This window comes from Triticum urartu, unplaced genomic scaffold (assembly GCF_003073215.2).
Source record: "Triticum urartu cultivar G1812 unplaced genomic scaffold, Tu2.1 TuUngrouped_contig_5867, whole genome shotgun sequence".
Taxonomy (NCBI): Eukaryota; Viridiplantae; Streptophyta; class Magnoliopsida; order Poales; family Poaceae; genus Triticum; species Triticum urartu.
The window spans coordinates 1-21,210 of record NW_024116577.1 but is presented as its reverse complement, the minus strand read 5'-3'; the positions used below and the strand labels follow the sequence as shown (position 1 = coordinate 21,210).

General features: G+C 45.0%; 2 protein-coding genes and 1 pseudogene across 3 annotated transcripts; 2 read left to right on the top strand and 1 right to left on the bottom strand.

Moving 5' to 3' along the window:
* The first annotated feature begins 6 nt into the window (after positions 1-6).
* On the top strand, positions 7-7,923 carry LOC125529813 (membralin-like protein At1g60995). 2 transcript variants are annotated; one of them, XM_048694231.1, is made up of 15 exons: positions 7-171; positions 2,205-2,267; positions 2,419-2,449; positions 2,675-2,841; positions 3,219-3,300; positions 3,455-3,516; positions 4,706-4,800; positions 5,010-5,089; positions 5,291-5,374; positions 5,639-5,755; positions 5,837-5,922; positions 6,021-6,127; positions 6,373-6,464; positions 6,563-6,639; positions 6,997-7,923. In XM_048694231.1, the coding sequence occupies exons 1-15, from the start codon at positions 7-9 to the stop codon at positions 7,465-7,467; spliced, it is 1,779 nt and encodes a 592-aa protein (XP_048550188.1). In that variant the 3' UTR covers positions 7,468-7,923. The 2 variants fall into 2 exon arrangements, with proteins under 2 accessions (XP_048550188.1, XP_048550187.1); XM_048694230.1 differs by having other exon boundaries at positions 2,419-2,581.
* Positions 7,508-11,669, top strand: LOC125529812 (uncharacterized protein At4g15545-like). The gene is made up of 11 exons (XM_048694229.1): positions 7,508-7,647; positions 8,686-9,139; positions 9,238-9,306; positions 10,037-10,090; positions 10,204-10,270; positions 10,358-10,429; positions 10,522-10,776; positions 10,870-10,915; positions 11,002-11,080; positions 11,176-11,299; positions 11,390-11,669. Exons 1-10 carry the CDS (start codon positions 7,508-7,510, stop codon positions 11,266-11,268), a joined length of 1,329 nt encoding a protein of 442 aa, XP_048550186.1. The 3' UTR covers positions 11,269-11,299; positions 11,390-11,669.
* Positions 11,670-11,874: 205 nt separating this feature from the next.
* LOC125529811 lies at positions 11,875-15,671 on the bottom strand (annotated as a pseudogene).
* Between the last annotated feature and the right edge of the window lie 5,539 nt (positions 15,672-21,210).

Here is a 21,210-nt window from a genome sequence, read left to right as displayed (position 1 = left end):
GAGGGGATGGATCCGGAGCAGACGTTCCTGCGGGTGCACGCGCGCCTCTCCGGGATGCTCTCGCAGCTGCTCACCCCGCGGATCCGCCTCGCGCTCGAGTACCTCTACCTCGCCGGCGCCGTCGCCCTCTTCTGCCTGCTCGTCGTCATGCACACCAACTTCGTGCAGCAGGTGACCCACCCCCCTCGCCCCCTTGCCCCTCTGTTTTGCCGAAGGAGGAAGAATTAAATTCCGTGCCCTAGCTAGCCTTCTCATCTTAAATTAGAACAGGGCTTCTGTTGAATTCCTGCTCGCCGCCGCGGTCGATTCAACTCGACAGTGCTGCTATTGCGCTGCCAATTCGATTGGTACAAAATTGGTCAAATCGGCATGACATTCTCATGCTGCTGCGCTGACGATTTCGTGTCAAGGAACTTATGAACCATCTTCATTTCCTACGAGGGTCTATGATCTGTGGATAGTTGTTGCTAGACTAGTCCAGTGTTGGTTACTGAATAGGCTGCTTTAATAACTAGAACCTCACATCTCATGTCCTGTTTTCCATGTGTTTTGGTCAAGCGCTCTCCCTGAACACCAAGCATTCTGACCTAGTAGTCCAGCAGAAAAAGCCTCGGATGTACTTTTATTTTCGCCTTTCGTCAAATCATTAGCGCCTTAATTTCATATATATATATATATATATATATATATATATATAATGCCCTTTGCTTTCGTTCCCTCGTTTGCATTCATGGCAAATGTTTCTTCAAATTTCTCTGCCAACTGCTTAGGTTTTACTATGATACAGTCTGCACCTCAACGAGAAGGTTTTAAGTACTGTTGCCTACTTCCTCCGTTCCTAATTAGAGGGTGCTTAATTTTCTGTTGTGTTCCAATTTAGAAGGCGCCTTCCCTCCCATGGCGCTATTTTCTCGTTTATACCTTGTTTGCCAGCACGCAGCAGTGCTTGCGACGCTTGGCCTCCCGTCCGCATTAATTGCTTGAGCCGTTGCATCGAAATCAACTTGACAGTACTGCTATTGTGTTGCCAATTCGATTAGTACAAAATTGGTCAAATTGGCGTAGCATTTTGACGATTTCGTGACAGGGAACTTATGAACCACCTTCGTTTCCTACGAGAGGGTCTATGGACGGTTGTTGCCAGACTACTCCAGTGTTGGTTGCTGATTAGGCCTCTTTTATTCATCCCATGTGCTGTTTTCCATGTGTTTTGGTCAAGCGCTTTCCCTGAATACCAAGCATTCTGGCCTAGTAGCAGTCCAGCAGAAAGTCTCAGATGTACTATTATTTTCGCCTTTCGTCAAATCGTCAGCGCGTTAAATTCATATCTATTATGTCCTTTGCTTCCATTCCCTCTTTTGCATTCTTCATGGTGAATGTTTCTTCACAATTTTCTACCAACTGCTTAGGTTTTACTATGATACAGTCTGCACCTAAACGATAAGGTTTTAAGTACTGTTGCCTACGCCCTCTGTTCCTAATTAGAGGGTGCTTAATTTTATGTTCTGTTCCAATTTGGAAGGCGCCTTCCCTAATTAGAGGGTGCTTTCCAATTTAGAAGGCGCCTTCCCTCCCGCGGCGCTATTTTTCCGTTCATACCTTGTTTGCCAGCATGCACGCAGCAGCGCTTGCGACGCTTCGCCTGCTGGTCGCATTAATTGCTCGAGCCGTTGCATCGAAATCAATCGGCCACTATATAGCCCAACCAGCTGCAACCCAAATGCGAAATCAGTCGGCCAGTATACATAGCAACTCAAATACGAAATCAATCGGCCACTATATAGCCCAACCAGCTGCAACTCAAATGCGAAATCAGTCAGCCAGTATATGGCCCAACCAGCTGCAACTCAAAATCTCAAATACGAAATCAATCGGCCACTATATAGCCCAACTAGCTGCAACTCAAATGTGAAGTCAACCAGCCAGTACGTTGCCTGCCCGCATGTGGAGAGCTCATCACGCCCCGATTGGCCATGCTGCTGTATGCACTGGAGCGCGAGCGTTAATTGCTGCAGTGCCTGCGGCTTGACGCGTGTGAGGGGCGAGATGGCCTACCCTAGATTAGTAAGAAAACGACAAGAATACCAAGCCATTCTATTTGGTGCTCAGTAGCTCATATTGTTCCTTCTGAATTTTTTTGGGTCCATAGTTGTCCAGTGTGTATGTGTAGCCTCTAATCTTTGAGTTGTCTTTTCCATGCGAAGCCGGGCTGCTCAAGTGAGTTCACTGGGATTGAATTTGGTGAAGCACAACTTGTCCAAATCAAGGTATGTATTTATGCTTTTCCTCCTTGCACACTTGGATTTCCAGTATAATAATGTTCCCCGTGATTGTTGTTCCTATTTGCAATACATGTCCATGTTTCCTATTGGTGTTATTGTATCGTCTGTAAAGTGCTACTCTGCTTTTGAGTTGTAGATAATCAGTGGCGGACTATGGGCCAGCAAAGGTGCGTCTTATATTATGGATCTCCAGAACCTGGGGCGTTCAGCTGAGAAAATTCTAGAGGTTAATGGTGATAAGTTCAATGTTTTGGCATCTAAGTTTTTGTCAACTTGGGTTGGTCCTGGAGCTAGAAGGAGTAAGATTATGTTTCAAACTTGGAACGGAGACAAAGAATTTGAACCACTGTCAGAGAATGCAGCTGATGCAATTGTTACTGCAATCATTCCAGGGGTACCGGAATTGAAGACAACCGGAGAGGGTTCTGTACATCATCCTTTATCTGCTAAAGAATCAATTAAAGCAGCGGTTACATACTTATCCAGAAAGTGGTACTCTCGTGCTGCCTTATTTTGGAGGAACATAAAGCAGGTTTCAGATAATGCCCTCCAACTAATGGTAAGAAGTTTGATCAGTGTCATAAACTATTTGCATTTGTAGCTCCTTTCCAAAATTTTCTTCTACAGCTAGTCTTTGAAGGATCATGTTTGCAAGTAACAGAACTGTTAGGTGCTATTAAAAAAAAACTCTTAGGTGATTCGGTTTATTGTATGAGGAGCACTTCTGGACATGCAAGCTAGCAATATCATTTGATTAATAAAAGGGATACTTATTAAGATAATTCTCCATGTTGAATCCCATAAAACGAGATCATGATTTTCTGTTTTGGAGTTGCTCTTTATGACTGGTGCTGTGCTGATATTTGTGTTTCGTTTATTGGTCATGCATGTATTCTAACTAGGGGTTGATATTTTCTTCCCATATATGAATGACAGGTCAGATCGAACTGGGATGACTTTCTCCACCTCATTAAGGATCTTCAATTACCAAGCATGGATCATCTTCTTTCGAACATTGGTAATGTTTTCACTTTGCTGTAAAATGGCCATATTCTCTGGTTCTTCCTCCTACAATGGTGCTTGTAGAAATTTTAATAACCCTTTCTACTGGTTGCTAAACTTCGAGTATTTATTTTCTCGGACTTCTCACTAGGTTATGTTGTTTGTTACAGTGAAGTGGTTTGAGAAAAGAAGCAAATCGTTTGAGCCTACCTATTTATATGGTGTGGAGAAGGTAAGGTTCTTGGCTTATTGGTGTCATCTAGTCATTTTATCAGTGCACTGTGGTGCCTGACGACTTATTGAACTTCCTAGCTGCAACTTTTACTGAGAATGACTGGGTTTGTAGTTCGTTCTTAATAGAGAAAAAGGCATCACATCTCCTTAAAGTTGTGTGGTTTTCCACCTACCTCTCAAAACTTTAATTGATATTCTGTGCTTCATACATTTGCGTTCGTTTTGATAGGTCCAAAATGTCTCTCCTAAAACTAACTCACACACACAAATATGATTTGCTAACGGTCTATGTGATCTGGGTGCTGGCAAGGAACGACAGGAGGGATATGCCTTCTTTCTTGAGACAGGCATCACAGTGGCAAAGATGGTCCTGTTGTGGATAAGACACTACTGTAGTTTAGGAAGAGAAGTAATTGCGTGGAATACATGGGGATAGCAACAAGAATGCTCACATGTAAACTCCCGGCGGTGATGAGTCGCACCGTCTCCTCCACTTCATTGGGCTAGTTGATCATGGTGCCACACTGACACGGCTCTCCGCGACCTCGCTGTCGAACTCCTGCCCGCTGCTGTTCATCTGCATGTTCATTTCGGCGATGATCTGGTGCACGGTGTTGAGGCCCCCATGCTGTGCGGCGAGGTAGAGTTTCGTGTCGCTGTGCTGACTGGTCGCTTGCTTGACATACTTATACTTGGGAGTATGGCTCAGATGTAGTCAATTTGAAATCTTAAATTAATACAGTTGTAAATTTAGTGTCATGACTTCTCTGCATAGACCCCTGTGTGTAGCCACATCATACCATGTGATGCCACAAACTAGGCTCATTGGAAGCCATGCCTGTTATACCATGTGATACCATGTGATACCATGAGATCTGTTAGTTAACTGCAGATGGCAGTTATGGAGCAAAACAAAGCAAGCTTAGGTGCGCAGAATGTAAACTAAGTATTCGGGAAGGAAAGTGAGAGGATCACAGCAGTTTAGAGAGCTCCAGTGCATTTTTCTCTTCTTAGTATAACTGCATGAAGGCATTCATGGGTTGGGGGCCCATTACCATTAACTTCAATGATTGATTGATTGTACTTTCAGAAGAAAAAAAATCAATGATTGTATACATGTGCTGGCTTTGTAGTTCTGCTGTTATTCACTGTAAGAGCTTTCTTATGTCTTACTTTGTTTCCTGCAGGGATATTTCTTGCTTTCTGAAGTAGCCAAAAATAGTCATGGTATCCGAACTATAAACATCACGATTTCTGCTCGAAATCCTTGCTTTGGGAACAGGTAATTATTAAGCACTTTACCCCCCGTATGCAGGGTTAGTATTTTTTATGCTTAATACACAACTTGCATGTATGACAATAATATCGTTGATCATCTGATAACCTTGACAATTGTTTTGGTAGGACACAAATTTCGGGTAACACATTTATTTAAGATGAAGTGAACTGCAAGCGGATATTTACATCTCCTTTCCCCCTTTTTCTTTTCAGGTGGCAGCAGCTTTTGATAAACAGCATTGTTGGTTATGATACTATACTTACAAACAGCTTAGTGAATTCTCCTGGTCAGGGTATGCTTCTGTTATGACTGCTTATGCTGGTCTTAAAACTGTCATAGTTCCTCTATGTAATGTTTGCTAACTTAGTCCTTGATAAACGCACAGGACTTGCTTGGAAGCATGTCAAATGTCCGATGTTAGCAGTCTATCTTTATTTGTTCTTTAAGACAACCCATTTTGATAGATGGGTTTCCCCCTTGGTATAATATGCAGGTTATCTATATAACTTTCAGACAAAGGAGCTTTATGATCTTAGTTATGGGCATGAACCGCCAACAGGTCCTACAAGATTCGGAGGTCTGTATATTGTTTTAACCTGTTCTCTCAAAATTGACCTGACTACACATTGTGTCTGTCTTTACGGTGTATTAGTGGCATGAATGTTTTTGTACATGATGAGATTTGGACTGCTAATCTTGCAACATAATGTGATTAGAAAATGTGGAACCACAATATTTTCAATTTTTGCAACAGCCCTTTTATTGCTTTACATGTCTCACAAGATTCCTTTCTCATTTATGTCTATTGAATTCTGATGTCTTGTACATTTGCTGTTTGCAGATTACTTTGTGACGAAATGTGGTGTCCTTCTAATGTCACTCTTTGTATTCTTCACAACCACCATGTCTGTTTCATTTACCCTGAGGGAAACACAGTCCCGCATGCTTAGATTCACAGGTTTGTGTTTCTTGCTGTAGGTTGCAGAAACTACTTTCATGAATGGATAATAAATAATGCATGTTTCACTGGAATTTTCAGTGCAGCTTCAACACCATGCACGCCACCAGCTGCCCACATTTCAACTGATATTTGTGCATGTCATTGAATCACTGGTTTTTGTTCCGGTATGGCAAAATAGTAATGTATTTAACTAACTTAAATTCTTGTTGAAAATGTATAACTGTATACTTAACACGAATTCTTGGTACTCTTGTCTCTGCAGATCATGATTGGGATCCTCTTTTTTCTGTTTGAGTTCTACGATGACCAGTTGCTCGCATTTCTTGTTCTGACTCTTGTGTGGTTATGTGAGCTGTTCACAATGATCAGGTGACCATAGTGCTGGAATGCTTTATATGATTACTTTCGCAAAATTAGGATCTTACTATAGTATGCACATGTAAATTTGTGCAAGTAATAACTAGGATTGTTCACTGAACTACTGCCAGAGCAGTTAGATTTACTTTGAGATAGAGAAAGCTTTACAGGCAGTGTTGGGATTCACTCACAGGCAGTGATATCATGCATACAGAGTAACTTTAGACTAAACTACTTTTAATTCTTTTTTTTTGCAGTGTGCGCACATCTATATCAATGCAGTTCTTTCCGCGCTTTTTCTTGTTGTATTTCCTGGTTTTCCACATCTACTTCTTCTCATACACCTATGGTATGTAGTTGGATATGTTTTTCTGGAACATACTATTGACAAACTAATTTAGGTATCCTATAGCTACATGACTTGCATATTTGTGTTTTCTTTATCAGGCTTCTCGTACCTGGCTTTCTCTGCTACGGCAGCATTCATGCAGCATCTAATCCTGTACTTTTGGAACCGTTTTGAGGTGAGTTGATCTGACTGTCTCTGTAGCGTTGTACTTTCATCACTCTTCTTTGTTCAGGGCTTGTTATTGTCTTGTTTCATATTTGTGCATGTAAATACCAGTTGACATTTTGTTCTCTCCCGCACGATGAACTTTTCCATTAGTAGATTCTGAAAACTGCTTAAGATGCATCTCTTGTCACACTTTTCATTCATTATAAATCGCAAAGATTGCTTTGATCTCATATAGCTACCGAGCTAGATAGGGTGCACATAGGATGGTGGGAAGACTGTATAATGGCTAATGGGTTCAAAAGCCCCGACAGACGTCTCCTTGTCACCCATGCTATTTACTTGAGATTGGCTTGTTGCGTTTCAGGTGCCAGCCCTCCAGAGATTCATCAGGAGCCGAGCTCACATTCACCAACAGACTGGTGTTCAGATCACATCCTCTACCATCTACACTTCAACATTACATATCGCGAGGGTAAACGTGAGGGACCCCGGCACGATGAATGACGACGTTGGTGCAGCTCGTGAAGCAGACCCCCTACTGGCCCAGGGCGAGCCCACGAGGAACCAACAAGAGGGTGGCCAGCAACTCAATGAAAACGCCGAGGCAGCCACCAACCCTCTCCAGTACGAGGATCAAAATCTCGAGCAAGCCGGCAACGCCCCCGCAGCCTCGGGCTCGTTGAACCCGTTCGGCTCCCTCTTGCTGTGGTTGTTAGGAGGCGGTGCTTCTGACGGCATAGTTTCCTTCTTCTCCATGTTCAGGGACGTCCGTGACCACCATGGCGGTCAGGACTACGCCGAGCCGCCTCGGAACGAGAATGAGCAGGTGACATAGAAAAGAGATGAATCTGAAGGCGGACTATATAAAAGATGAAATGCCGAAGGCGGCGGCGGGTGACTGGGCAGATGGATGGTCCTGTGTTGTTAAGCTGATGATACTAACCCGCTCATCAAAGGATAATGACGAATATGCATGCATAGCAGCTTGCGGGCCAGCGTCGGCTGGAAATGCCATGTTATCTCCCATATATGTCTCTCTTTTTGGTTGCTGGGTAAGGCTGCATGCCGAATTGTGTCTGGCATATGTAAATTCCTAGTACCGTTCGAGCCTTGTACAAAAAAACGCTCTTGATAGTGAGTGTTGTGCGATTCTTTTTGTACTCCAGTGGGTGGGTGGGAGGTGTACCATGTAGTGGTAGTAGTGCCGAATGCTGCAGACGAATGTAATGACCTGTTGCACATGTTGTCCCTGCACAAGTTTCTTTTTTGAGCATAAGTTGTCCCTGCACAAGTTTAGGCCTCCTTTGGTTTGGAGGAATTTTATAGGATTTTCATAGAATATGATTTTTATAGGAAAAATTCCTTCAGAGCTCTTTGGTTTGTAGGAATGAAATCATATTCCTATGGAGGAATTCTTCCTATCCTCTACATTTCATAGGAAAATAAACATTAGCCTAGACTCAATGGAAAAAATCCTATGGTGTGAATCAAAGGGCATCTCCTTTTCTATTCCTATGCATAGGATTTGAGATGCATGTCATCTCATTTCCTATAACTTTTCTATTCCTATGATTTTTTAATCCTATGAAGCAAAGGAGGCCTATTGTTCATCTGGAAAGGGTACCGACTGACTCGGTGTAACGCGTGCTGCCTCGTGGAAACTGAGAGAGGTCTATGGTTCATCGGGAAGTCGAAAGTGGCGCGTCACAGGCCAGTTGCATAACCAAGCACTGCTATGACAATTTAGTGATCGAATAAATGGTCTGGTGAAAAAGGCCATTTCATCTGGGCATATCTGTAATCAGGAGCATTTCGAAAGTAAATCCTTCCCCAAAATAAATGGAGTTTAAACCAGCTTCGAGGCGAGGGGGACACGGAGGACACCATCACGAGCGCCGTTCCTCCGTTCCAAAACGATTGAAGTTCTACGTTTGTCTAGAGTCAAACTTGTTTAAATTTAACTAAATTTATAAAAAAATATGGTAAGATCCACGAAATGTAATAACAATATACATAGTATGAAAGTATATTTTCTTTAAATTTTTTATTTAAGAAAAAACCTAAAACTTTGCTACAATGGGGCTGGCGTCCACCCAAACACAAACAAGAAACAAACACAGGACCGAGCGCGAGGCGAGGTCCCTCCCCCGCCCCGTGCCCACCCCAAAACAAACAATTCGAAACCTCGCTTCCGCCGCCGAGGCCGAGCCCCCCAATTTCAAAATCGAAACTTTTCCACGCGCAGCGGCGAGGCGGCAGTGGTCCCTTTCGGCCAGCTCTCCTCCCATCCCCTCCGAAGCGGCCGAGATCTCGTCGCGCCGCGGCGATGCCACACCGCGCTGGCCGTCGCCGGCCGGGTGACCGGGCTCGAGCGGGAGGCCGCGCGCCTCAGGGAGGGCGCCGCCGAGCGGGACCGGGAGAACGCCGAGCTGCGGGACCGCGTCGCGCTGCTCGACCGCGCGCTCCAGGAGACCAATGCCAGGCTCCGCGCCGCGCTCGAGGACAATGTATGTGGGTTTTTTGATTCCCGTTCTCCTCCGCTCTCGTTTGGTTCCGCCTCCGTTGGTTGGCTGACGAGGCTTTTGCTGTTCGCTTGAGATTGCAGATTCAGCTGAGCAAGGAGCGGGACTCGCTGGCGCAGACCTCCAAGAAGCAGGCGCGCGACCTGCACAAGGTTTGGCCCTTGCATCTTTTTTCTTCTCGCTATCCTTGCAGTAGATGTTGGTGTATGTAGTGATGTGCAACCCTGGGAGGGAGGTCGGGACTTGGGTCAGGTGGTGCAGCTGAGATCTCTGGTCATGTGATCGGTTTAGTGGTGGATGATGGCTTGTAGTACGTAGTAATGTACTTGCTCACTGGGATTGTATGCCTGAAACACGTTCACTAATCTGGAGTAGTACTTAGTACACCAATTTTGTTAGTACGAGTACCAGGGAAGAGCGAATTCTAACTTGGGCAGGTTACAAATGAGAGTCAGGTTTAAGTTTAACAGAAAATTGGGATTCTTCACATATTTAATGCCATGTGCAAACAATGAAAGAAAATCAAGGTCGGCCCCTCTTTTCTTTCAAGAAAAAGATAGCGAATCAAGGGCTAGTGGGAAGGTAATCAACTGCATTTATTCTTGTGAAACTGAAATGCATTTCACCAAATTAGCAACTATGTTCATTGGCATTGTGGCGTGCCAGAATTAGGAAGATTGGAGCCTTACAGGCTTGCAGAAATGCATGCGAGGGCTGAGCAAATGTGTGCATTTTTATAAATTTCCATGACAAATGAAAGGAGAGGCACTCTTTGCTAAGCAAGCTATTTAAGGAATAAGTCACATGATTGCTTCTCAGTTCTATAGATCCTTCAACTTTTTTTTATTCGACAACATTCTGAACTATTTGCTCCATTATCAGCTGGAGTCGTTCAAGAGGCATCTGATGCAGTCACTCCGTGATGATAGTACATCGGTGCGTAATAATCACATTATTATCCAATCTCTGTCCGTATGTGTTATTTCTTGCTAGTCTGCAGCAATGTTTGACTGTTTTCCCTTGATTCTCTGCTGAATCTTTCCAAGCAGCCGCAAGAAACGGTTGACATTACAACATGTGATCAGTCAGTATCATCCAAAACATCGTCCTGTGGAGGTTTATCCCAAAAAACCTTGTGTTATATTTATCATTGGAAATACCTGACATGAATCCCTGACTTCTATTATCTTTTAAATATTGAAGACGGATCTATCAGCCACACTGCAGCAAGTTTGTTGAATGGGTCTGGGGATCTTGGAAGCACGACAAGAGAAGGTCTTCTTAGCTTCCCATTGATCGTCTATTTTGATGTTCTCGAGCTATCTATGATTTAATCCTCTGCATTTTGGCTAATCTGTTTGGTACAGTGGCAAGGCCTCCACTCCAAAAGTATGCCCTCTCCCCACACATCAACCAACGCCTTACGCCAGAAGCCACACCAAATATAATGTCCACCTCTGCTTCTCCAAGAGGAATGTCTACCACAGCAACACCAAAGTTGGTATCTGGAGCTACCTCGCCTTCAAGAACTCGAATTGAGGGACACATGTCAATGACACCATGGTATTCAAGCAAGCAGTCGTCTGCAGCTAACTCACCTCCAAGGGGACGTCCTAACCCAGGTTTCATTTATTCTGAACTCTGAAGATATGGTGTGCCTTAAATGATTGTGTACAACATGATATCATTAATATGGTTGATGCTTGGGTTTTCAGGTCGCACTCCTCGTATTGATGGAAAAGAATTTTTCCGTCAGGCCAGGTCAGTTGATCTCCTACTCTTTACATCTTCAACATCAGCTAAGATGGGTGTATCAAAATCCCTAAAGCACACAATTATTATTGCAGGAGCCGTCTATCATACGAACAGTTTGGAGCGTTCTTAGCGAACATCAAAGAGCTGAATGCTCATAAGCAGTCACGAGAGGTTGGTTGTCTGCATCTTTTTGCTAATCAATGAATTGAGTCTATGTTGTGACCTGAACCTCGATAAATAACTTACCATATTGACATGTGAACCAGGAAACCCTCAAGAAGGCCGAAGAGATATTCGGTCCAGACAGCAAAGATCTATACCTCTCTTTCCAAGGCTTACTAAACCGCAGCTTGCCGTAGGGTGTAGGATTCACAAAGTGCTCCGCTTCTGGTAAGGCTTCCTACAAAATTAAACAGTTCCATGACCTATGCGCTGAGAGAGTTGTGTGGTAACAAGTATTTTAATCTGTTGGGTTTGCAGACAGTAGGAAGTCACCGCGGTGGATAACTTATGTCATCTAGAGTGGTATGCAATGTTCAATTGCAATTTTGGACCATTAGATCGTGAAATGGTTGGATCTGCCCGAACTAAAGCGGTTTACAAGTTGTAATCTGGTAAAATTTGGTTCTCAACCTTGTTTCTTCAGATCGTTCATTCTCGGGGGCCAGTACTGTAACAAAAAACAACCTGAAGCTATTTCATGCCTTGTGATAACTTGAGCTGCATGCAATATATGGTTATCTGATATCTACCAGATAGAGATGTTTCTCTTGTCGTGCTCGGCATGAACTAAAAATATAGCACTGTGAAATTGCAGAAAACCAGTGGGATATTAAATTTCAGCTGCAATGCTCATCATCTGATAAGAAACAATTGAGACAAGACAGGCATAAACATGGCAATCTGCATTTCTATAGCGGAGTCCGACTGTCCAACTAAATAGAATTCAAAGGGCAGCAAGGTTCTTGCAATGGGGTAGCACAAAGCACACACCAAAATACCAAATGTCTGTAGCCTGTAGGAGTGTCTCTTCTACCTTGTCAACACAAGCACAGCCAAAAATCCCCGGACATGCTGGATTAAGTATAGGTCACCATTTGCTACTAAATTTACTGGTACTTCTATATATACCAAACCATCACCTGATCACGCACTAAATCAGCCTAAGTAGTAATATAGCTTGTCGTCCAGCTTCAGTAGGCCCAGAACCTGGAGCACTCCAGCTCCAGCTCCATCACGCCGGACTGGTCCACGGCCATGTCGTGATGGTCCGCTGTCTTGGTCGGCGACGACATGGAGGACGGTGAGCCGCTGGCGGTGCTCCCACCGCCGTTGTGGTGCGCCGCCCCGTAGGCGTTGGCCATCCTGAGCCTGACAATCTCGGCCTGCGCCAGCGCGAGCTGGGTCTGCAGCGACTCCACCTGCCGCTGCAGCGACGTGATGGCGCCGACGCAGCCATAGATGGGGTCGCGCACGCGCGCGTTCGCCTCGTACACCAGGCTGCTCACCGCGTCGCCCCGGTGCTCCGCCGGAATCTCCTGCAGGTTGCACACACACACACATCATGCTTAGTTTCAGACGGAAGAAGAAACAAAAAGTGGTTTCCTACCTAGTAGTGATAGATAGTACACATGAACGGTATGGCTCTAATAAGTTGAGAAAGATGATGGTTAGAACATGTTTGGTGCAGCCGAAAGTTTCTGAATTTTCTGTTGAGGTGGGAGGCATGTGCAGTGGTCGTCTGAATATGACTGCTGCAGAGGGAGAGAGAGCTTTACTGTCGGGGTGGATTGTCATATGGGAGGGAGAAGCTTTCATTTGGAGACATAGCCAACACTTTTGTAGATTTAGTTAGGGATGGCAATGGGTAGGGTATGGGCAGGTACGAACTTTTTGTGCCCAAATCCATACCCAAAAGTTTTTTCTATACCCACCCATTTTAATATTCATGGGCACAAATTGGTACCCATGCCCATGCCCATCAGGTATCTTATACCCAATGGGTATCCGGTGGGTATGATATACAACATTGGCATGATAAAGTAAGACAAGAAAGGGCCTAAAACTAAAGTTAGGTACTCGACCATCACAATCTGGTTTGTACTTACATCAAAGTTTCACAATGACAATTGACACACAAATGTCTTAATCTCCATTACAAACTAACTTTGAAGAAAAATCAAGTTTGTAAACTTGCAATGATAATTACTGTAGGTTTACCCAGATATTATAGGGTTTAATTTTTTTATTAATTTTTCTGGGTATCCATTGGGTTACTTCTGGGTATAATTTCATATCCATACCCTATCCATGAATTTTGCGGATATGGATACCCATTACCCATGGGTATGAACTGGTAGAAAGTCTCACCCATGCCCACTGTTTTTGGATAGGGTACCTACGGGTACCCATACCCATGGGCAAAACTGCCATCCCTAGATTTAGTGAGATCCTATTAGCTGTAGTGAATAAGCATGTCTATGGGAGCATTAGTGATGGAAAGTATGGAAAATCTTATAGTACTCCCTCCGTTCCTAAATACTTGTCTTTCTAGACATTTCAACAAGTGACTACATACGGAGCAAAATGAGTTAATCTACACTCTAAAATATGTCTACATACATCTGTATGTAGTAGTCATTTGAAATGTCTAGAAAGACAAATATTTAGGAACGGATGGAGTAGTAACTAGGCATGTCTTTGGGCAATCAATCTAGTTTAATTTGACTACCTTTATCGAGAAAAAGTTTAAATTGACCACACTGCACATGTAGGGTTGCTTCTGTGAGCAGTGAAAGTAGGACGTTGCTGCCCATGCTTGATGAACGTTGATACATTTTTTCTTTTAAAAGGAGTATTACCCCGGCCTCTACACTAGAGTGATGCATGCAACCACTTTATTAAGCAAAGTATTCGAAAGGTGTGACAGGGTTCATTACAAGCTCGGTCAGGGGTGACAGGGTAATCAAAAGGTGAAAGTAGTACAAGATGACTAAACACCTAGCCTATTACTTTGATACATACTGATGTTGTCGTCAGGCATAGCATAACATAGCATAGCAAAGAAAGTGCAAATGTCAAAACTCTACACACATGGACTGCAACTAAGCAAGCAAGCGTAAGAGCAAACATTTTTTTTTGTCAAATATCGGCATGAGGCGTATGCCACGTTCCAGGCCTGGCCTCTTGTGATTAGATTATTAGACAGCACATGGTGATGGTCTCTATTTTTCTTTCTAAGTGAAGAGAGAGCAAGGAAGCTGCGTGATCTTCTTGTTTGTGATCACACAGCACAGCACATGCTAAAGAAACAAAGATGACCCCTCTCTCTTTCTCCTTGTCTCTGGACAAGACTTGCCTGCTTCCCCGGCGTGCGTCCATCCGTACTCCCGCATACGTGACATGCTTTGATTGAAACAAAATAAGGCCTGGTCCCACCTCCTTAAAATCAGGAGGGAGATGATTAGATTAGAAAGAAAAAAAAGAAAAAGACAGTCGTAGGATGGAGTGGGAGCACGGATGGGAGCAGGCCAGACGATCCCTTGTCTCTTGTAGCATGGCCATTGCCACTATGAGAAACTTGCTGATTATACATCCATGGGCGTGGTATATTTGGCAAAGTGTAGTGTAGTGTAGGGCTGCTAAACAAGGAAGAAAATAAACAATAAAAACGCCGTCTCAAACTGAAGCATCCTCGGCAGAACAAGGAAGGAAGGAAGGAAGGAGATGCCAAACCCACAAAGCTCCTCCTCTTTGGTCCTAGAACTGGCGAACAGGCGATGGGATGAGACGCAGACACGATGGCAGCAGCAAGCGAACAAGTCCATCCATGTTGATGTTGGGATGAGACGCCGAGCACACGAGCGGAGCGGAGTGGCGTTGTAACGTCGTGCGTGGGTGCGGCGAGCGGTAGGGGTGGTGCGGACGGACCGGACTGACCTGGAGGAGCTTGCTGATGTTGCTGGCGCCGAAGACCTTGTGCACGCTGGCGAAGCGGTGCGGCTCGCCGGAGGGGAAGTAGGGCGCGAACACGCACCCCGGCGAGCACCGCCGCCGCAGCAGCTTGCACGCCGCGCACGGGGACACCCCCGCTCCCGCCGCCACCACCTCCTTCATGCCTCGCCGCTTCTTCCTCCCCGCGATCGCCAAATTCGGAGGTACGAGAGGAGACCAGAGAAACGAGAGCAAGTGCACCGGCGGGTGAGCGCGCGCGCACGTAGGTCAGTGCAATGCCGCCTGGCCTGGGTTTATACGCGTAGAGCAGAGCGAGGTAGCCGGGCAGGACGGCAAGGGAAGGGAAGGGGAAGCCTTTTTGAGAAGTTCGAGGGGCACAGAGGCTGACTGTGAGCAAGGAAAAGTTGGGGAGGCAGAGATCGTGCCGCGGCTGTACCACCAATACCAGTATGATGCATCGGCCGGCCCCCTCCTTGATTCTGTTCCTCTCCTCTTGTCTGCTACTTGATTGCCTTTGACCCCATTGTTTCAGTGCAGAGACGCTGCACGGCGGGTCCGGGGAGAATGAGCATGCTAATCGATCGTGTCTGTGTGTGTGTGTGTTTGTTTTGCGGAATGTGTCTGCTTGTGTTGGCGGCTGAATTATGCTACGATCATGACCGGGCGACCCTCCGAATTACTGCTTACCAGCGGTAACACTGGACAGAGCCGGCCAGTTACCTCTGCTGCGTGCGGTGCTGCCCCGGTCGTGTCGTGGCACAGCCCGTGCACTGTGATGCCGATAGCGTGGTTTTGTCGGCTCATCCATGGACGTATCGCCTGCTTGGTTGGTCAATGGGCGATGGATGGACGGATGGGCGGACAAGATGCGTCAACAAAAATAGAGGTCTTTTTGTCTGTACCGATTCGCAGGGGCGGGCCGTGCCCATCATGCCCACTTGATCTGCCCGTGCCCTCTCGCTCCGCCCTTTGGGAGACACCACTCATGACTAGGCCAACTCCGCCGCGCGACCCTAAACGGACGTTCGTTTTGTCCGGATTCTGTCTGTTTGGGTAGCGATTTAGGGTCGTGTTCGGGCGTGTCCTGAGATGCGGTGGCCGTGCGCCCAGCGCGCGGCTGCATCCATTTGCCCCATCCTGTCCGCATCCATTTAAAAACACCAGTAGCAACGTTTGAAATGGCAAGCCCTAGTTCAGGCAAGCGACGACATTGACCTTGACGGCCGCTCTCCGTTCCCTCCTCTTCGCCGATTCCGCGTCCAACTTGGCGATCTCCTCCGGCGTGCACCCCGACCGCGGTTTCCTTGGCGCCTTCTTCTTCACCTTTGTGGGCGGGTCGACGGCCAGGCCGCCGGAAGTTTTGGTTTCTTCCACCGACAGGCAGGCCAGGGAAGGACAAGCGCGCGCGTCCCGCCCGTCCGCGCGCTGTCCGTTTCAACCCAAAACCGGCGCAAACTTGGGACGGGAATGGGTCGAAGCAGACACAAAGCGGACAAAAATCCGTTTGCGTCCGCGTGCTGGGCCGTCTCGTTTGTTCGTTTTATCCCAACGGACGAAGACGGACAGGATAGGATCGCGCGGTGGAGTTGCCTCCAACCCAATCTTTGGGAGGCCCCTCTCCAAACCAACCTTTACACACACAGTACACATGGGCATCCGCCTTGCTTGCTTGCGTGCTGGTAAAGGAAGCCATCCATCAATGTCGGTTTTGCCGTCACGAGATTTAACAATGAACATCACCATCGTCGTCGTAAATGGACCAACAGACACCAGTTTGTTTGGCGCTGAAAAACTTGAGCTGACCGCCGTGGCTCCAAGAACCAGAGGTAAAAGCACCAGAGATCCTAAAACTTGTCCCATATGTGATCATTTAGTCTTAGAACATGCAAAAGTGAGCTATATAGTCCTAGAACTTGTACATAATGTGCAAATTTAGTCCTGAGCCAATCGTATAGACGGCCAAGTGGCGCTAGCTGGACCGAGTCAGCTGCCCGCTGGACATTTGTAGATAGAGGCCGTCGAATCGATAACACCTAAAGTTAATTTGCCGGCTCAATCATTGTTCTTGTCTGGGCGCCGGGGATCGTTGGCTGCTGACGTCAGCAACCATGGCTACGTTGCTGGAGTTCGCTTATGGTCTGCGGCCGCCTCCTTCCACTTAACTAGTCCGCCTGCATGGTGTCTTCACTCCAGATTATGGTGCGTGTTCCTCCTCTGCTCATTTCCGCCTCCGCTTGATTCCTCCTCTGCTATCGTCCGCAACATCGGCGGATCGCTCTCTTTGGAGAGCGATTCCTAGCTATTGGGTGGTAAGTTGTGGCTATGGTGCTTCCCTCGCATTAAAGCTTGGGTTTTGGGCGATGAATTTAGTCTAGGGTTTTGGGTTGTAAAGTAGACGATTTCGGCCAAGAAAGCTAGGGTTCTTGTGTGGATGTATCCTTTGTGCAAATTGTTTCCCAATGATTGTGAAATTGACCCTAGGGTTTTGTCCTAGATCTGGTTTTAGCCAATGTAGTGCTAAAACTCTAAACTTTGTTGTTCATTTATGCCGATGTTGTGTTCAGTGGTGAAATTCAGTTAGCAATGCAATGCTTTTCAAGAAGAGTATTTGAAAATGGCAGTGACATTAGGCCTAGGGTTTGAATAAGTAGTTCAATAATGCCACTACATCAGTGCTACAATACTACCGATTTTTGTAGTTAACTGAATTTCTTCAGCTAACTGAATTCAGTTTCCTAGAAGCAGTTAACTCAATTTCTCCAGTTCAGTGTTAAAAATTCAGTTTCCTAGTGTTGTTTGAGTTGTGTTGATGCTCTATTTTGTGCTTACATTCTGCACTTTTTGGATGTAGTGTGTGATTCAACAATGGGACAAAATTTGGACACTCCTTTTTTTATTACACTGGAACTTGAGCATGGTGGACTTTTCTGTGGACTAAGCAGTAAAATGGAGCACTATAACTCTTATGTGAAAGTGCTTGACTATGTTGATGTTTACACATTCTCATATGCAGTCCTTGAAGAGCACCTTATTTGGTTGAGATATCATGTGAGTGAGCACATCATTTATTGGTGCAAACCTGAGAAAACAATTTCAAATGGGATGGTGAGAATTAGAGGTGATGATGATGTGCACAAATGATCAGAGCTAGTGCTCAGCATAAAGTGTTTGCAATCATGGTTGACCATTCAGATTTCATCAGTAATTTCAGAGAAGATTTGATATGTACAGTGCCATCAGTTTAGAGTCCTGTCAAAATGGCCAACTCAATTGTTGGCGCAGCCAGTGCAACATCTTCTCACATCCTCATTACTCCCTCTGTACCGATGCATAAGTCGCCTTAGGAGGAGCTCCGCAACCTAGGTGCCTAAGGATTGGACAAGGCAAAAAAAAATACAACATGGAAACCATCCAATAGCTCTACCCCATAACCAGCCAAAAAATTAGCAATTAATTCTTAATTGATAGGGTTGACTGTTTGGCTAGCCCATGCAAACATTAAATCCCTCGCATGCAAACTGGCTTGAGTCACTCGACTAACCAGTGCCTTCTTACTGTGCATGCATAGGTTGTTTATTTACAAATTAATTCCTAATGAATAGCCACATGAGAGAGAGCGTGTGTGGCCAAACGAGGCGGAAGGATTTGAGGAAACAATTAATGTTGCGCGCCTAGGTGATTTGGGATTATCTGGTTTTCATAATGTGCCTAATACACCGGCATGGAGGGAGTAATGTCAATGTGGAAGATCCAATTTCAGAGATTGTAGCAGATGAAACAGTAGCAGAGAATTTACTGACTGATGGTACGGAGCCTAATTTGCAGTCTAGAGATGTAGTGCTTTCAGATTCAGATTTCAGTGACAATCATTATGACATAGATGATGATCTTTATGAAGACAATATTGACTTTCATGTTGATGAAGAAGCTGAGCAAGAGGAGGAAGAGGTGGAGCTTGACTATTTACTTGAAGAAGAAGATCTCAACCTCTTCATTGAAGAATAAGGCAACTTAAGTACAAGTTCAAAGCTTTCAATGCCAAGGTGGACATGAATTCCCCTACATTTAGAGTAGGGATGGTATTTGCTAATGTGGCTGAGCTCAGGAAAGCTCTTGCTGCATATTTAATAAGGAACAAAGTGCAGATCAAGAAGATGAAGAATGACAAGATAAGATTAGAGGTAGTATGTTAGAGAGGTTGCGCATGGCTGCTTGAAGCTGACAATGACAGCAGGACATGAGGATTTGTCATCAAGGCCTACAATGCAGAGCATAGGTGCCGGAACAAATGGAAGTTAAAGTCACTGACAGATAAGTTCCTGTGCAAGTTTTTCATAGATGTGTTCGAAGATGATCAGAAGATGTCACTTGTAACATTTTCAAGGAAAATCACTCTTGATAACCCACAAGTATAGGGGATCACAACAGTTTTTGAGGGTAGAGTGTTCAACCCAAATTTATAGATTCGACACAAGGGGAGCCAAAGAATATTTGCAAGTATTAGTAGCTGAGTTGTCAATTCAACCACACCTGGAGATTAATTATCTGTAGCAAAGTATTCAGTAGCAAAGTAGTATGATAGTTTTGATAATAGTGATAGAAGTGATAGTAGCAATAACAGTGATATCAATGGTTTTGTAGCAAGTGTAACAGTAACAACAGTAGTAGTAACTTAGCAAGAGCAATATAAGAGAAATTCGGAGGCATTGGATCGGTGAATTCGTTGCATGATATTCATCATATAACATTCATAACCTAGGGCGATACAAAATTAGCTCCAGTTCATAAATATAATGTAGGCATGTATTCTGTAAATAGCCAGACGTGCTTATGGAAAGAAGTTGTATGACATTTTTTGTCCTACCCTCCCATGGCAGCGGGGTCCATAAGGAAACTAAGGGATATTAATGAAGGAAATATGCCCTACGGGCAATAATAAAGTTGTTATTTATATTTCCTTATATGATGATAAATGTTTATTATTCATGCTAGAATTGTATTAACCGGAAACTCAGTACATGTGTGAATACATAGACAAACAGAATGTCCCTAGTATGCCTCTACTTGACTAGCTCGTTAATCAAAGATGGTTAAGTTTCCTAACCATACACATGTGTTGTCATTTGATGAACGGGATCACATCATTAGAGAATGATGTGATGGACAAGACCCATCTGTTAGCTTAGCATAATGATCGTTTAGTTTTATTGCTATTGCTTTCTTCATGACTTATACATGTTCCTATGACTATAAGATTATGAAACTCCCGAATACCAGAGGAACACCTTGTGTGCTATCAAACATCACAACATAACTGGGTGATTATAAAGATGCTCTACAGGTGTCTCCGATGGTGTTTGTTGAGTTGGCATAGATCGAGATTAGGATTTGTCACTCCGTGTATCAGAGAGGTATCTCTGGGCTCTCTCGATAATGCACATCACTATGAGCCTTGCAAGCAATGTAACTAATGAGTTAGTTGCGGGATGATGCATTACGGAACGTGTAAAGATACTTGCCAGTGACGAGACTGAACTAGGTATGATGATACCGACGATCGAATCTCGGGCAAGTAACATACCGATGACAAAGGGAATAACGTATGTTGTTATGCGGTTTGACCGATAAAGATCGTCGTATAATATGTAGGAGCCAATATGAGCATCCAGGTTCCGCTATTGGTTATTGACCGGATATGTGTCTCGGTCATGTCTACATAGTTCTCGAATCCGTAGGGTCCGCACGCTTAACGTTTGATGACGATTTGTATTATGAGTTATGTGATTTGATGACCGAAGTTTGTTCGGAGTCCCGGATGAGATCATGGACATGACGAGGAGTCTTGAAATGGTCGAGAGGTAAATATCGATATATTGGAAGGTTATATTCGGACACCGGAATGGTTCCGAAGTGTTTCAGGTATTTTCCGGAGTACCGGAAGGTTACCGGAACCCCCCGGGAAAGTAGTGGGCATTAATGGGCTTTAGGGGAAAGGAGAGAAGGGCCTCAAGGGGTGCCCCCCCCATGGCTGGTCCTAATTGGACTAGGAGGGGCGGCGCCCCCCTCTTTCCTTCTCCCCTCTTCCTCCTTCCCTCCTTCTCCGTGTTGGAATACGAAAGGGGTGGGGCCAAATCCTTTGGTGCCCCCCCTGGGCCGGCCTCCTCTTCCCCCTCCTTTATATACGTGGGAGGGGGCACCCCAAAGGCACACCAAGTCTTCTCTTAGCCGTGTGTGGTGCTGTTGGGGAACGTAGTAATTTCAAAAAAATTCCTACGCACACGCAAGATCATGGTGATGCATAGCAACGAGAGGGGAGAGTGTGTCCACGTACCCTCGTAGACCGAAAG